This window comes from Taudactylus pleione, unplaced genomic scaffold, assembly GCF_031769625.1.
Source record: "Taudactylus pleione unplaced genomic scaffold, aTauple2 ptg000824l, whole genome shotgun sequence".
Lineage (NCBI taxonomy): Eukaryota > Metazoa > Chordata > Amphibia > Anura > Myobatrachidae > Taudactylus > Taudactylus pleione.
Genome location: NW_028285226.1, coordinates 312,203 through 328,189, shown reverse-complemented (window position 1 = coordinate 328,189; position 15,987 = coordinate 312,203). Strand labels below are relative to the sequence as shown.

Genomic DNA, 15,987 nt, shown 5'->3' with positions numbered 1-15,987 from the left:
AGCCAAGGCACCTCAGTTTAGTTTGGTGCCCGGCCGGAGTCGGGTGCACCTGTTGGAGTGGGGGCTAGAAGAGCCCCTGAAGCTTATTCTTCATGCAGCTGTGGCTGCACAACTGGATGAACAGCATGGACAGTCAGTCCTGACGTCCATGCTGTCTTCCCTACACCCCGCCGGTACCAGAACGCCGGTACAGCTAGCGGTGACCCCAGATGCTCCGGACCATGGCCGGATTCAAGGGGGACAGAGGTAAGCAGCGGGGTCCCGCGGTGGGTCCCCGCTGATCACATGGTCCTAAGTCCCCAGGCAGGGGGCTCCCTGGGGACTGGCTGCAGCGTGGAGCCAGGCGACCAACCTGCGCTTCCACTACCCCCTGGGACAGCGGACCGCAGCAGAGCGGTAGCGCTGCGGCGTCCCAGGGGTTAAATGCATGCCAGGGGAGCGCGCCTTCCCTGTCTCACAGCCGACGCCTCCCCCGCTGCACACAGCCCTCTCTGCATGCTGCCGACTGGTCCTGTGGCAGCGCTCCTCCCCCAGGCCAGCCTCCTCTCTGCTCCTCGGCGGCCATCTTCTCCAGAACGCATGGTGAACGCTGCTGGAAGCGCTGGAAGGAAGCATCGTGGTCTGGGTCCCCCCGCATACCTCTCCTCCGCTGTGGTCAGGTCTGTGTATGCAGCGCTGTGTCCTACCAGGCCCTGTGTCTGTGTAGTTGAGTGATCAGCGCTGTTAGTGCAGGAATTGTTATTTTTCTGCATTGTATGTGACTGCTAGCGCTGCTGCCTGTAATCTTTTCTTCTCTAAACTGTCAGCTTTATTACTGTCCCTGTTCTTTCTGCTAAAGCCCTTGCGGTGCGGTGCTGCAGGGTGGTCTCTCGCCTATTTAATACTTAATTGGTGAGAGAGGTCACATACGTGGTGCCATCATGTCTGAAAGTGATTTTCCCCTCCGGCTACAGTGTACCACGTGCAAAGTACCGTTAGCGGAGGGGGAGGGGAGCGCGGAGGGCCTTTGCCGGCAGTGTTTGTCCATGGCGCGGCCTATTACGGTTACAGCACCGGTACAGGAGCCGCCCTGGGCTTGTTTCGCTCAGGCGTTAACAGCTTTAGTGGGCCAGTTAGCTCCGCAGCCCGCGTTTACTCCGATGGGTTTGTCCCAGCAGTCTGTGGTGTCGTCACCCATGCAGGGGTTCCCACGACAATTGGTGGTACCCCACAGTCTCCCTATTTCCCCGCTCCCGGGTTCTCAGGAGCCAGCGTGGGTTAACTCCCTGACGAGTTCTGTACAGCACTTGTCGGATGTGTTGCAAGGGGAGTCTGTGATGCGGTCTCATAAAAGGCCGGTGGCGTCTCTGTCCGCTCCTTATGAGGATGACGAAGGGACGTCTGATGATGGGGAGATTCTAGATCCTTACGATCAGGAACCTCTCCATACTAAGGACGCTGATGCTAAGTCCAAAGTATATATTCCTGGACTTATTCGGGCGGTCCGCACAGGCTTGGTGATTGAGGACGAAGTTCCCCCAGCGGCTAAATCTAAGTATGCCTTTTTCAAAGATGTGAAGGGCGATGCCACAGTCTTTCCTCTTTCGGGTCAGTTGGTGGACCATTTAGAGGAGGCGTGGAAACAACCTGGCAAAAGATACCAGCCGCAGAGACGCCTGGCGGTGGCTTATCCGTTCGCGGATAATTATTTTGCGAAGTGGGAATCCCCTCCACAGGTGGATTCTCACGTGACCCGTCTTGTCCGTAGTGCCACATTGCCGATGCCATCCATGTCCTCCCTTAAGGATGCTACGGACCGCAAGGTAGAAATCTGCCTGAAGTCCGCTTATTCCCTTGCAGGGGGGGCAGCACGGCCGGCTATGGCCATTTGCTGGGTTGCCAGAGCGATGGAGCGCTGGGCGGATTCATTAGAGGCTTTTTTTGAATCCGACTGTCCGGCCGATCAGGCGGAGTTGATTGGCAATCTCCGTGATTCGGCCACCTACATCAACGAGGCGGCTCTAGACATTAGTACTCTGGTGTCTAGAATTTCTTCAGCAGCGGTAGCTGCTCGTCGCACCTTGTGGCTGCGATCCTGGAAGGCGGACGCAGATTCCAAGAAAGGTCTGGAAGCGTTGCCGTTTACCGGAGAAGTTCTCTTCGGTCCGGATCTGGATAAGATTGTGGCCACGCTGGCGGCAGCCAAATCTGCCTGTCTCCCGTCGGCCGCTGCTCCTTCTGGTTCGGGACCATCGTCCTTTCGGTCATCTAGGGCCCAGGGCAGGCCCAAACCACAGTCTTTTCCTCGACAGGCTGGCCCTAAGAAATCGGTCAAGCCCCGGAAGCAGGCATGGAGTACCAGACGTCCGGCCCCCAAGCCAGATGACAAGCCTACGGCCTGACGGTCCGGGCCTCCCTTTGGGGGATCCCAGGGTGGGAGGCCGCCTGCTACAGTTCGCCCAGTGTTGGGCGACCACTACGACAGACACTTGGGTTCTGGAGGTGGTTTCCCACGGATACGCCCTCTCCTTCCGGCACAGACCCCCGGCTCGCTTCTTCACCACGGGTCTCCCATCAGACCGGAACAAGGCTACGGAGCTGCGGAAGGTATTGCACACTATGCTCCAGGCTGGAGTTATAGTGGCGGTTCCATTCTCCCAGAGGGGCCAGGGTTTCTATTCAAATCTATTTTTGGTACAGAAACCCAATGGGTCATATCGTCCGATTCTCAACCTCAAAGCACTCAACAAGTCTTTGCGGGTCCCGAAGTTTCGGATGGAGACCCTACGGTCCATCCTTCTGGCGCTGGAACCTGGGGACTACTTGGTGTCATTGGACATACAGGACGCTTACCTGCATGTCCCTATTCTTTGGCGCCATCAACAGTTCCTCAGGTTTGCAATCAGCAGCGACCACTTCCAGTTTCGGGCGTTACCTTTTGGCCTGGCAACAGCACCACGTGTTTTCACCAAGGTGATGGCGGTCATGGCGGCTTCTCTGCGGCTGCAGGGAGTCCGCATGTTGCCGTATTTGGACGACCTGTTATTGGTGGCAGGATCTCCAGAGCTCCTGTTACGCCACTTGGACCTGACCATTGCACTGCTGCAACGGCACGGCTGGCTAATCAACTGGCAGAAGTCCACTCTAATCCCGTCTCGGAGGATTCTGCATCTTGGAGCCTTATTGGACTCGGGACAGCAAAGGATCTTCGTGACGGAGGACAAGATCTCTGCTTTACAGTCAAGGGTGCGCAGTTGTCTGCACAGCCGCCGGGTGTCCTTACACTCGGCGATGAGGTTACTGGGCTCCATGGTGTCGGTGTTCGACATGGTGGAATACGCCCAGTTTCACTCCAGACCTCTGCAGCACCTGATCCTGTCCAAGTGGAACGGGCTGACTCAGTCTCTGAAGTCCCAGACGATTGTGCTCACCCAGGAGGTTCGCCTGTCCCTTACGTGGTGGTTACAGACGACCCACCTCAACAAGGGACGTCCGTTCTGGGTTCCAAATTGGGTCCTGTTGACAACGGACGCCAGTCTTCGGGGCTGGGGAGCAGTTTCGGGTCCACACTTGTTCCAGGGCAGGTGGACGCCGACAGAAGCGGAGCTTCCAATAAATATCTTGGAACTCCGTGCGGTCTTCAATGCTCTCCAGCAGGCACAGCGGTTTCTCCAGGGTCGCCCGGTGCAGGTCCAGTCGGACAACGCTACCACCGTGGCCTACATAAACAGGCAAGGAGGAACTCGCAGTCGGGCGGCTCTCGTAGAGGTCTCTCGGATCCTGGTTTGGGCGGAGCGCAATCTTCCGGCCATATCAGCGGCCTTCATCCCGGGAGTGCTCAATTGGGAGGCGGACTTTCTAAGTCGCCAGGACGTTCATCCGGGGGAATGGTCCCTGCACCCGGACGTTTTTCAACTACTGGTGGACAGGTGGGGTCTTCCAGAAATCGACCTCATGGCGTCCCGGCACAACAACAAGTTGCCGGTGTACGGGTCTCGCACAAGAGACGAAGGGGCGTCTCTGGTGGATGCTCTGTCCGTCCGGTGGACGTTCCGGTTCGCATACCTGTTCCCTCCGGTCTCCCTTCTTCCACGGGTAATCCGGAAATTCAAACAGGAAGGAGGGACGCTCCTGTTGATAACTCCCGCGTGGCCCAGACGGCACTGGTTCTCAGACCTTCAGGGTCTGTCCGTGCACATTCCTCTGCGGTTGCCGCTACGACCGGACCTTCTGTCTCAGGGTCCTTGCCTTCACCCGGACCTGACTCGGCTGTCTTTGACGGCGTGGCTGTTGAGACGGCCATGCTGAGGTCCCGGGGGTTTTCCAGCTCTGTGGTGCGGACCATGTTACGAGCTCGGAAACCGTCTTCCGCGAGGATATACCATCGCGTGTGGCATACGTTCTTCCAGTGGTGTCGACCGAGAGGTTATGCACCGCGGGAGTTTCGTCTGTCTCGGATTCTCGCCTTCCTGCAAGCGGGACTAGATCATGGGCTTCGCCTTGCTTCTTTGAAGGTACAGGTTTCGGCCCTATCTGTCTGGTTTCACCGTAGGATTGCTACAATCCCGGATGTGCGCACCTTTATGCAGGGTGTTCTCCGCATTCAGCCGCCCTTTGTTCCACCTGTGGCGCCTTGGGATTTGGCTGTGGTCCTGAGGGCTCTCCAAGGACCGCCGTTTGAACCACTGGGCTCAGTGGATCTTAAATGGCTAACAGCTAAGACTGTTTTCCTTCTGGCCATTGCTTCGGCCAGACGTGTTTCTGAGTTAGGGGCTCTTTCTTGTAGACCCCCTTTCTTGGTTTTTTATGGGAACAGGGCAGTGCTCCGCACTCGGCCCGAGTTTCTTCCCAAAGTTGTTTCCCAGTTTCATATTAACGAGGAAATAGTTGTTCCGGCCTTTAACTCACCGGGTCTTTCCGTGGGTGAGGCCTCTTTGGATGTTGTGCGGGCCTTAAGGACTTATGTTGACCGCACTTCTTCGTTTAGGAAGTCGGACGCTTTGTTTGTCCTCTTTGGCTTCCGTAAAAAGGGTTGGCCTGCTTCAAAGCAAACTTTGGCAGCCTGGATCCGTATGGCTATTTCTGAAGCTTATCTTCATGAAGGCCTACCGGTCCCTCCTTCTCTGAAGGCTCATTCCACTAGGTCTGTGGGTCCTTCGTGGGCAGCTCGACGTGGTGCCTCGGCAGTTCAGATCTGCAAGGCTGCTACGTGGTCTTCTGTCCATACCTTCGTGAGGTATTACAGGTTTGACACCTTCGCCTCTCAGGATGCTTCCTTCGGGCGGCGGATTCTCCTTTCTGCACAGGAGCGTCCCCACCCTTAAAGGATACTGCTTTGGGACATCCCCAAGGTATCCTGTGGATACCCTATGGACCCTGAAGTAGAAAATATGAGATATGGTAAGAACTTACCCTTGTTATCTCTATTTCTACGAAGTCCATAGGGTTCCACAGGACTCCCGCCCTGTCGCACCTGTGCTGCAGATGGGCTTTGCTCTGGTCACCGGTTTTCCGTCTCCCTCTGGTGAGAATGTGATTCTTGTATGTGTCCAGATCTTTGTTCTCTCTCTTCCTTCTCCTCCTCCGGCCTATGGCTTGGTAACTAACTGAGGTGCCTTGGCTCGGGGGCGGGGTATAGGAGGGGGACCTAGTGCATCCTGGGAGGCTGAAAGCTTAACTCTTTGGTGCCCTGCGACTGACGTCACACCTATACCCCAAGGTATCCTGTGGAACCCTATGGACTTCGTAGAAATAGAGATAACAAGGGTAAGTTCTTACCATATCTCATATTATTCCCTATCACATGCACACACATTAGGGTTATTGTTTTTATTTATTTCTTTTTGTCAGAAACCAGTTTAACCTACCTGTATGTTTTTGCAGTGTGGGATCCAACCCCCACAAACATTGGAAGAACATACAAACCCCACACAGAGGCCTTAAATACAGGGATGGATACTTATGGGAACAAAATTATTTTTGTAAGCCGAACATAGCCTATAGTGTATGAGGGCATATGAGTTTCTTCCCTTGAGTGTTACTCATTAAGCCTGTCTAATATTTACAGTTACCTACGCAAAGGACAAAAGGTAATAGAGCAGGTATAATAACTATAACAGAACTGGACAATGGTTCCTAACATACTGCATGAAACTCTGAACAGGAAGGGTGCACTGAAATTAGAACAGGAATATATATATATATATATATATATATATATATATATATATATATATAATTTTCTGAATAAAGATCCTTGGGGAACACTTTTCCCTAAATGCAGCTATGTATGCACATACTGTATATCATCTGCAGGAGAGGCCCCAATATACTGTACATTTATACCTAGTGTAACTTACTTTTATTTGGCTGATTGTAGTTGGGACATTTGGGCCGACCTAGGACCGCAGGTTCCTTCTTTATAGGCTTCTCTTCTCTGCGTGCTGCTGAGGTTTCTCTACTTGCTAATTGTTACCTCCTGCCTGGAGCAACCGGGTGCCGGCTGCAGGGTCATGCCAGGCTGTGTGGGGAAGATGGTGTGTGCCCTCCAGGCACCCGGAGACTGATACCTGCTGCAGTTTAACGCCACAGACACTCCCCCCCCAAACCCCCCTGGCTCCGACGCATAGGCAGAGACATCAAGACGTTATGATGTCTCTCCACACAGTGCAGGAGGTGGAGCAAGGAGGAATGGAAGAAGGAAGATCTGTGGGCAGCAGAGGCTGCCACTATCTATCACACAACGCAGCTCGGGTGCCTGGCATCTGGCCTTGTGACTGACGCTCATGAGCAGGAAAAGCGAGCCGGGTGCGCTGTGCAGATGTGTGATGTATTGCGGCAGGCGCCCAGTGCTACGGGCTGGTAATAAAGATACTGCAGGGCTGACCCATCCTTTCTGCATCCCTGATTGTGAGAGGGAGGCCTGGGGCACCTGTGGGTCGGCAGCGGCCCAGTGGGAACTGTCCCAATATCCCAGTGGCCCAATCCGCCCCTGGCTATCCGGCTGTCACGTGTTTTGGGTATCCAATTAGATAAATCCAAACTTTGTGCTAATTTGGCGATAAGATCCGAATAAAACAGAACCCGCGCATCTCTATTTTTAATGGGGTATTACAGTTGTTCTCACCTGCGCTCATGCGGTTGTACAGCATTATAGCTGAATTGCCAGATCTTCAAACAGCCCTACATACAGAGGTGTCCTCGTACACTATTGCCACAGTCGCATCAAACAGCCCTTCTCGGCGTGCCCGGCCTCGTGCAACTCTGCTTACGCCGAGCATCTATTTCACGTATTTTTCACTACAATGTGCGTCTTTCTTTCAATTTGATGCAACAAAAAATGCACCGATAAGCGCCACTTGTCCATCTGTGTGCGAATGAGTCTGAATCTGTATACGCAGTGCCACGATACAGCGGCTACAATATGCTACAGTATTTACGCCAAGTTCTGCTGTTCTCCATCTGCAACATTGCACATTCCTGTGTGTTTTGCTGCGTCTTCAAATAAGACGCAAATGTAAAGAAAAAGTTGCTACGCTTCACCGGTCGGTGTGGCTAACCGCCGATGGCATATTGGGGCTTGGCGAAATTGTACAGGTTCTGTCATTCAGGTGTCTGGTTGTGCCACCATGGAGACTCTATATAAGTGGCCGAATAACTTCCACACGTGCTGGTGCAGTCGTCATCTGACTGAAATCGCGGACTTGTCCTAATGATCATGATTAATTACCTCAGATGTAGTGAGTAGTGACACAAGGCTGTGTAAAACAGGTAGAACCACTGAAATTGTTTTCCAGGATTCTGTTATATTTCTGATGAAACTGGAATTTCCAGTATTTAAAATATATATTGATAATAAGAAATATTTTTTTTAAGTATTGTATATTTTCTGTGGTGTTCACATTTTAATGAATAAAATATGCTGTCTGTTTTCTTATCCAGCATGACACTACGAGTCCCTCCTTGGTAGCTGCCCCAGTCTCTGTGGACATGCCGTGGGCTGTCAAGGTGAGTTCTGTTGGCATGGTCCTTATCTTGCCATCACCATATGTCATCTAGGAACAAATATAGGCACAGCAGCAGATAATTTCATATTGTTGTATGCCCCCAGTGGCTGACAGTAAGGATAACGCTGGTCTTGCACACATCGATAGTGATCATCGGCGAATGGCTCACTATGATAGTGTCTGATTCCAAATTATTCCTTCATATTTGGACTTGTTGGTGAATGTGGTTGTAGGTTGACCCCTGTTGGTGTGTGTGCGCAAACTGACCTCAGTGAGTCCGTAGCTTATACAACTGGTCACCAACATGGCGTGGATTTATTCAACACTGATTTTTTCTTTTTCATTTCATCTGGGGGACACTGAACCATGGTGTTGCTTGAGGGACCAAAGGAGCTAGCACTTAGACTAGTATAACGTTAAGGGAATAGCTTCTCCCCTCTGCAACTTGTTGTCTTCAGTGTTTAAGTGCCCAGGGAAGCTGGGATATTTTTCATAGGGCTGCTCTGCAGCCCTGAACTTTAGATTACTTTTATTTTATTTTGTTGTGAATGCGTTTTATGCTTGTTTCTTTCCGCTGGGGGTAGTCCTTCCGGGTCTGGTCTCCACGCAGTCCTGGCGGGGCGGCTCCCTGCTGAACTCAAAGGGGCTGTTGTCCAATTGTGTAAGGCTCCTCCCTCTATGCGAGCTGTGGCTTTCCTGTGGAAGCCACTCTGCCAGTGACGGTTAGGTCTACTGTTCACCAGCAGGTTTACCATGTTTTTCTTGCTTTCCGAAGAGCGCATCTAAGAATGCTAGTTTCTGTCGGAAAGTCTTACGTTCAGGTTTTTCTGAGCGTACCCTCCCTTAGGGGCGGCTTTGGAATGTCCCCCATGGTTCATTGTCCCTCAGATCGGATGAAAGAGAAAATTGGATTTTTTATACTTACGTTGAATCCTTTGATCTGAATCCATTTGGGGAAAATTACGTTCCCACCCTTACGGTCAGTTCTTTGTTCGTGAGTGGGTTGTGGTTAATCTGTAAATTACACTAGGTCAGTGGTTCCCAAACTGTGCGCCGTGGCACCCTGGGGTGCCTCAGGACACTTACAGGGGTGCCTCAGGTTGGTGGTCCAGCGCCAAATAAAATTAGTTTTGTTCAATGTAATGTAAATATAAGGACAAACAGAAGCGCAAACCTGTCCACCACCACATAACTGAGCCTAAGGATGACAGATTAGCCCAGTTTACTTCACTTTAATACTTTGAAAAAAAAAAATCAAAATTTCTCAATAACAAACTTTTGGCTTAGGGGTGCCGTGAAAACAATGCAGATACTCTAGGGCGCCGTGGTTCAAAAAAGTTTGGGAACCACTGCACTAGGTGATTCACCCATGGTTTAGGGCTACTTTTGAAGTTTTACTGAAGACCATGGGTTGAAGAGGGGCTACTCCCTTAAAGTTATACTAGTCTAATTAAGTGCCAGCTCCTTCGGTCCCTCAAGCAACCCCATGGTCCAGTGTCCCCCAGATGGATTCAGAGAAAAGCATTCAAAGTAAGTACAAAAATCTAATTTTCACTTGGTGTAATTTACCAAGAATAAAATCATACTTCCAACGCAGGGCCTGATTCAGAGATGTATGCTAATGTCGCCGAAGCTTCAAAAATGTACGCAGCGACTATGCGAAAATGACCAAATGACGCCGCCACTGGGATTTGTATTAAGACGCCCGCCAGCGGCTTCACAAATCCAAGTGACTGTGTTGAAAGGCGCAGCTTGGCTGCAGATCAGTCCGTTATTGGATCTCTGAATAACCCGCTGGAACTGAGACGCCGGAACAATTTTGACTGTGTACGGGGTCGCAGGCAGAGACACACCCCGAAAATGTTTGCAACACACCTGCGTTTTAGTCGCCACCTCCCCGTTGCCGCCCCCACACGGTCCCTGCCTGTCGTTCACTTTGCGAATAAAACTTCACCGTGAGCGACATCGGTAATGACACTGGATGCATGCGCAGGGCGACTCGGGTGGATGTACAGACCACCGATAATCGCTGAACAGCACAAACATCGGCTTTGCCGTCCATTTCTGAATAAAGCCCACAGTCACAGATTTATCTCTGGTTAAATTATTTCTGTTACGTTACTGAAACATTGCAGTTATACTTAATAGTAGCTGTCTTTATGTAGGACGCAGCGCAGTTCACAGTTAGGAGTCCGTTATATAATGACGCAATGTGACAAAGTCGGAAGAACGGGAAGATACACTTCGTGCACCTTAAAAGAACAACCCCTTCATGCTATTATATGATGTGACACTAATAAATTCACAGCGCTTTACAGAGGCCATTCACATCAGTCCCCTGCCCCAGTGGAGCTTACAATCTATATTCCCTATCACATGCGCGCACACAGACACATTAGTGTTAATTTTGCTGAGAGCCAATTAACCTACCAGTATATTTTTGGAGTGTGGGAAGAAACCGGAGTACATGGAGGAAACCCACGCAAGCACAGGGAGAACATACAAATGCCACACAGTTAGGGCCATGACGGGAAACGAACCCACGACCTCAGTGCTGTGAGGCAGTAATGCGCTAACCATTACACCGTCTGTATGGCACAGTCTGCCTGTCACACCCATGTAGCTTAGATAAACGTGTTTCAGATTCTAGGTGTCTTATGTGACCATTACACACACATTTTTATTACAGACCCTCAGTCAGTTTATAATTAGCTAAAGGTGCATACATTAACAGCTTCTTTTATGTGGCAGACTGAAGACAAGGCCAAATATGATGCAATATTCGACAGTTTAAGCCCCGTGAACGGATTCCTGTCTGGCGACAAGGTCAAACCTGTGCTACTGAATTCCAAGCTACCTGTGGAAGTGCTGGGCCGGGTATGTTTGCATTATGACCACGTTTCTGATTTGTGTGTATTGGGAGCAGTCTGGCTTTTTATTGAAATTCCTATACTCTGTCTCCTACATTCTTACTGGAGCTCTTTGGGAGACGTTTACCCCTACGAGGCCGGGCACTGTTTAATGACAAGCACCCACTTCACATCCCCTTTTATAACTCTCTTGCATCTACCTTTTCCATTGTTCTGTTTAGGAGATGGGGAAAGGGCTATTGACATTAGTGATTATTCAGTTTTCTTCATTTTACAATTTGAGGCACAAACTCAGGGCTTAGAGAGCATCAGGATGGTCTTGTTCTGGAATGCAGGCATGTTAGTACTCCTTGAAGGGGGGCACTAAGCCACCATATTTATTGTCCACTGAAATGTCTTTGCCAAATACCAGTCTAAATAGCCTACTTGGTTATCAGGCCCTTTTGTGCTGCCAGGATCAGTCCCAGATGTCACCACCCATGAGATTACATCCTCCATGCAATACCTGGTGCCTGATGCACTTTTTGGCCTGCCTTTTCTGATAGTCAAAGGCCTAGGTACCCGAGGTGTTTAGGTTCTGGGGCCAGCAGGGGCTATCTCCCTAATTCAGTATGATATGGACTTTTCAGAGAATGTTGTTGTTTTTTACTGTGTCCCCTAGCCGGGCTTATTGTGCAGTGATGAAGGAGCAGGGAAGCTTTGCAGACAAGTCACCGTGTCTGCTAAAGCAAGGCTCGACAAATTTTGCTAAAATCCAGGATCCAGGGCAAAAGTGTAGGAGCCAAACTACCCCCCCAATAAAAGTGTGTTATGCACCTGGGGTGCCGCGCGGTGATAGGTCGGGGAGACGCCAGCAAGTCCTACAGGTAACAGGACCCGATTATCACTGGGCTGACACACTGTGAATGAAATGCCCACTGCAATAATCTCCGCTGGGGCTGATAGATCTGCTTCTTCCCTCCCTGTAAAATCTGGTCGTCAGGCACCAAAATCTGGCCGCCATGGCGACCTGCCCCCGGGATTTGTCGAGCACTGTGCTAAAGTGTAAACCTAACCCGCTGTCTGTGTCCCACTGCCTCAGGGAATGGAAATGATCGGTAACAGTCTGTGACTTGTTTTCTGCAGGTCTGGGAATTAAGTGACATTGATCACGACGGACTGTTGGACCAAGATGAGTTTGCAGTTGTGAGTAAATTCTTTTCTGATAAAAAAATATGCATTTTATTATATGTCAGGGGCTTGAGATAGATGCACATGCAGGTATACATTTTATCCAAGAGATAACAATTGCAGGTAGTGAAACTTGGGCAATCGTGGCGGCTCTGGCCGTTACATCTCCTGGCTGATTTACAGTTTTGCTGTGGCCTATAATTACAAACATGATCCTTTTGAGCGTGGTACCAACCCCCAGAGCATTGTGGACATGCACATTTGTTTTTCCCATCTGCTCTGAATTCCGTGTTGTACAGTATATGGAAGGGAAATGGTAGCGGTTGAGTGACGCCAGGGCAGTGACCTCAATCTGGGTTCCAAATCAGAAGACTGAACAGGTACAGGAAAGTGCCTGGCTCTATTATCCACCTTCCTAAAATGACCATGTGACTGCACTGGCCCTTCTCCATAGAGAGCAATGATCTCTGGGTAAAAATCAGTATACAGAATTAACTAATGACCCTTTGCACATGCTCTAAGCACTAGCTTTAAAAGTCTGTTATCACATATGTAATGCTGCCATGTAGTGTGTAGTTCTACACCACTTTTTTTGTACACCTGCGCATGTTAAGCACAGTTTCTCCCATTTGAGCGCGTAACGCTTGTTAGGGCGGATTGGCAGGTTCTTGCTGGAAGGTTTTTCCCACCCAATGGGAGTAAACAGAAAGTGTTTCAGCCGCTACACTGAAATGGAAGAGATGTTAATTCTGCTACATATTGGTCCTGCACTCAGCTTGGAATACTGTTCTGTCTGTGGTCAAATCCTTGCTCCAATGGACACACATTCTGTTCTATAACATATGCCATTTTCTAAAAAATCGCTGCTCCTCTCACATCAGGTCTATTCTCATTTTCCAGGCTATGTTCCTGGTATATTCTGCTTTAGAAAAAGAACCTGTTCCTATGCTTTTGCCTCCTGCATTGGTGCCACCATCCAAGAGAAAAACATCCAGTACTGCAACACCCTTGCCAATTATTCCACCTCCTCCCGTGCCACCCTCTAAAGAGCCACGGCATTCCTTGCCACCTGTAGGCATCTTACCCACTAAGGCACCCACGACACAGGTAAGAAAGCTCGGGCTGATGAAGTGGCCACAGCTGTTTTTTAATGATATATCCTGTTCATCAGAAAATATTTGTTTTATATATATAATATATATATACATGATGTCATTGGTGCAACCTTTTTGTGTGGGTCACATCACATGGTATTTATCTTTGCAGCAGGTACCATTTGCTTATTAGTTGTACGGCTGTGTCCTCATTCATCTAGCGTTTTAGCGCCATATGGTTGACACGATTGGTGCTCCCCCACAGATAGCGATCTATGCTTTTTCCTAAAGTGTGCGTCTTATTTGCATTGTAGCCGCATGCAGAGTCGCTTAGAGTGTACCAGGCACACTAGATAGTACTTATGTCCCAAAGGAATGCCGGCCCCAGTAGTCAGTGTACCCTTGCATTTTACGTTTGTGGAATCAGTGATGTGAATAATATGCATATTTAAGAAAAAAAAGACACTTTACTTTGCAAAGTGCATGGCGTGCCCTGTCAGGCTATTTGGCACACTATGAGCAAAGGTGTTAGTGGACGCACCTGTACTTGGTAAAATTTATATATATTATTATATTCAGTGCTCAAAGTGGGAATTTAGAGGTGGGGGTATGGAGATTGAATTCCCCCCCCTCCGGCCCCTGCTTCCATATCACCCCACTGTACTTCTCCCTGCCTGCTCCCCTCTCTCACACCCTGCCCTTCTCACTAAATGATTCCCTCTCTCTTTCACCCCCTACAATATTAACTACCTGCTTCCCTCTGTCTGCCCCCTATTCCCTCTTTCAACCCTCCTCTCTCTCTAATTGCTACTGACCTGCGTTGCTGGAAAGGAGCCACCAGGAGCATCGGGTCTTCTTGGTTGCTGCAGTTTAATCCAGTAACGCTTCTTAGCCAATGAGAAGCTGCCACTTGGCTGCTTCTCATTGGCTGGCCACCAGCGAGCCCCCCCCGATTGGCTGGCCGCCAGTGAGCCCCCCGATTGGCTGGCCGCCAGTGAGCCCCCCGATTGGCTGACCGCCAGCGAGCCCCGCCGATTGGCTGGCCGCCAGCGAGCCCTGCAATTGGCTGGCGTCTGTGAGCCCTGCTATTGGCTAGCCGCCAGCGAGCCGGCTGGTGCGTGCTGCGCCTGTTACCTTACAATGCAGCCGGCACCTAATGCTCTGTCCCGGCTGCTACATGCCAGCGCCTCCGTTGATCGAGATGTGTCCCCTGCGGGATACATCTCTACACATTGCCGCCGCTGTTCCAGCGCTGGGATCCCATTCTGGATCCCAGCGCTGGTACATTCCCTTCTGTGGCTAAAATGAAGTGGGGCCGGGAAGTGGCGGTATGTCATACCGCTGTATACCGGCCCACTTCGACCACTGATTATAATATTTGTCTTGTTTCTATCTTGTTTAACATCATGCCCCTTTCCAGAGTACTTGCCTTCACATTACGGCCTTTGGTGGCTATATAGTTATCCAATCTCTGGACTTAGAATGTAGGTTAATGTGATAAATAGTAAAGCTACTGTGGCCAGATATCTACTAAATAAAAATGAAAATTTGTCCTTCTGTCTTTCTATACAAATCCACAGTTTACAAGCCAAGATCGTGAAATTTTACATACAAGCGTATTAAAACACGGCAGAGGCAACTAAAAAAATTTGAAATCAAAATTAATTACTGTTAATTTTTAAATAATTAAAAAACACAATTTTTGCATAGCATTCGCCCTCTACAGGTCAGGTACGGAATTATAAAAGGATTTAGCCCACAGTTTACAAGCCAAGATCTCTAATTTTTCTACACCTAAAACACCAAAGAAGATAAAAAGCATTGTCCTGTTTGGTTTATTGTTAGATGCAGATTTGGACACCATTCTTCTTGGGCCATCTGCAAGGTCAATAATAAAAATATTAAAATTTTATTTTTGTTTCATTTCATAATTTGATTTTATAACATGCATTTTGCTACATACTAAGGAATTATGGAATTTTATTCTGTAGCATATAATCTAAGTCTCTGAACATCATTTACTATGGCTCTTGCATGGAGTTTACAGTACCTTTTAAATGCTGTATGAATTTATTAGGGATGAGCGGGTTCGGTTCTCAGTGATCCGAACTCCACCCGAATTTCGGGGATCCGAGCCAAACTCAGATCTCCCTACCTCCCCCGGAACCCTCACCCGAGGCAAAGCCTTGCGATGCCGCTGTCCGGTGGTGAGGTTTTGTATTGAGCGGGCTTAACGCTGGTTGCCTGAGAGAGCCGTCTGTCACGGCTCCCAGCCAATCAGCGTTAATTCCATTTAATATGCACACAGGAAGCAAAAGAAGATGGCGCCCACCATCCCTCGCTGCCTGACACTGCCGGCACCTCCACTGGCAGCATTCCCTGCTGCCGACACTACCACTGCCGGCACCCCTGCAATGCTGCCCCACATACTCAGGACACCCTTAGTGACCGCCACCCTGCAGACACTGCCGGCACTCCCACACTGAGGACACCACCAGCACCCCTGCATTGCCGACACTGTCAGCACACATGCACTGAGGACACCGCTGGCACCCCTGCTCTGCCGGCACCCTGCATTGAGAACACCCTTGCACTGCCAACACAGTCAGCAAACCTGCACTGAGGACACCGCAGGCATCCCCCGCACTGCCGACATCGCCGGCACCCTGCATTGAGACCACCCCTGCACTGCCGACACAGTCAGCAAACCTGCACTGAGGAACCACTATTGATATAAAGCCAGGCTTATTATAAGTCTGAATATGGTAAAAATTGATATCTGCATCCATGAGGAGAGATCCATCTGATTTACAGTCAGGCCCATAAAGATGGCAACTATACTGGGATGCAAAAACACAGCTCTGCAGC

The 15,987-nt window shown here is 49.9% G+C and overlaps 1 protein-coding gene across 3 annotated transcripts in view; it reads left to right on the top strand.

Moving 5' to 3' along the window:
* EPS15 (epidermal growth factor receptor pathway substrate 15) overlaps window positions 1-15,987 on the top strand; it is a 142,879-nt gene that overhangs the window by 48,178 nt on the left and 78,714 nt on the right. For all 3 annotated transcript variants that reach the window (XM_088458304.1, XM_088458303.1, XM_088458305.1), the window contains exons 6-9: window positions 7,921-7,986; window positions 10,737-10,862; window positions 11,981-12,040; window positions 12,926-13,132. In XM_088458304.1, coding sequence (XP_088314430.1) covers window positions 7,921-7,986; window positions 10,737-10,862; window positions 11,981-12,040; window positions 12,926-13,132 — 459 coding nt within the window. The remainder of the gene's footprint in view (window positions 1-7,920; window positions 7,987-10,736; window positions 10,863-11,980; window positions 12,041-12,925; window positions 13,133-15,987) is intronic.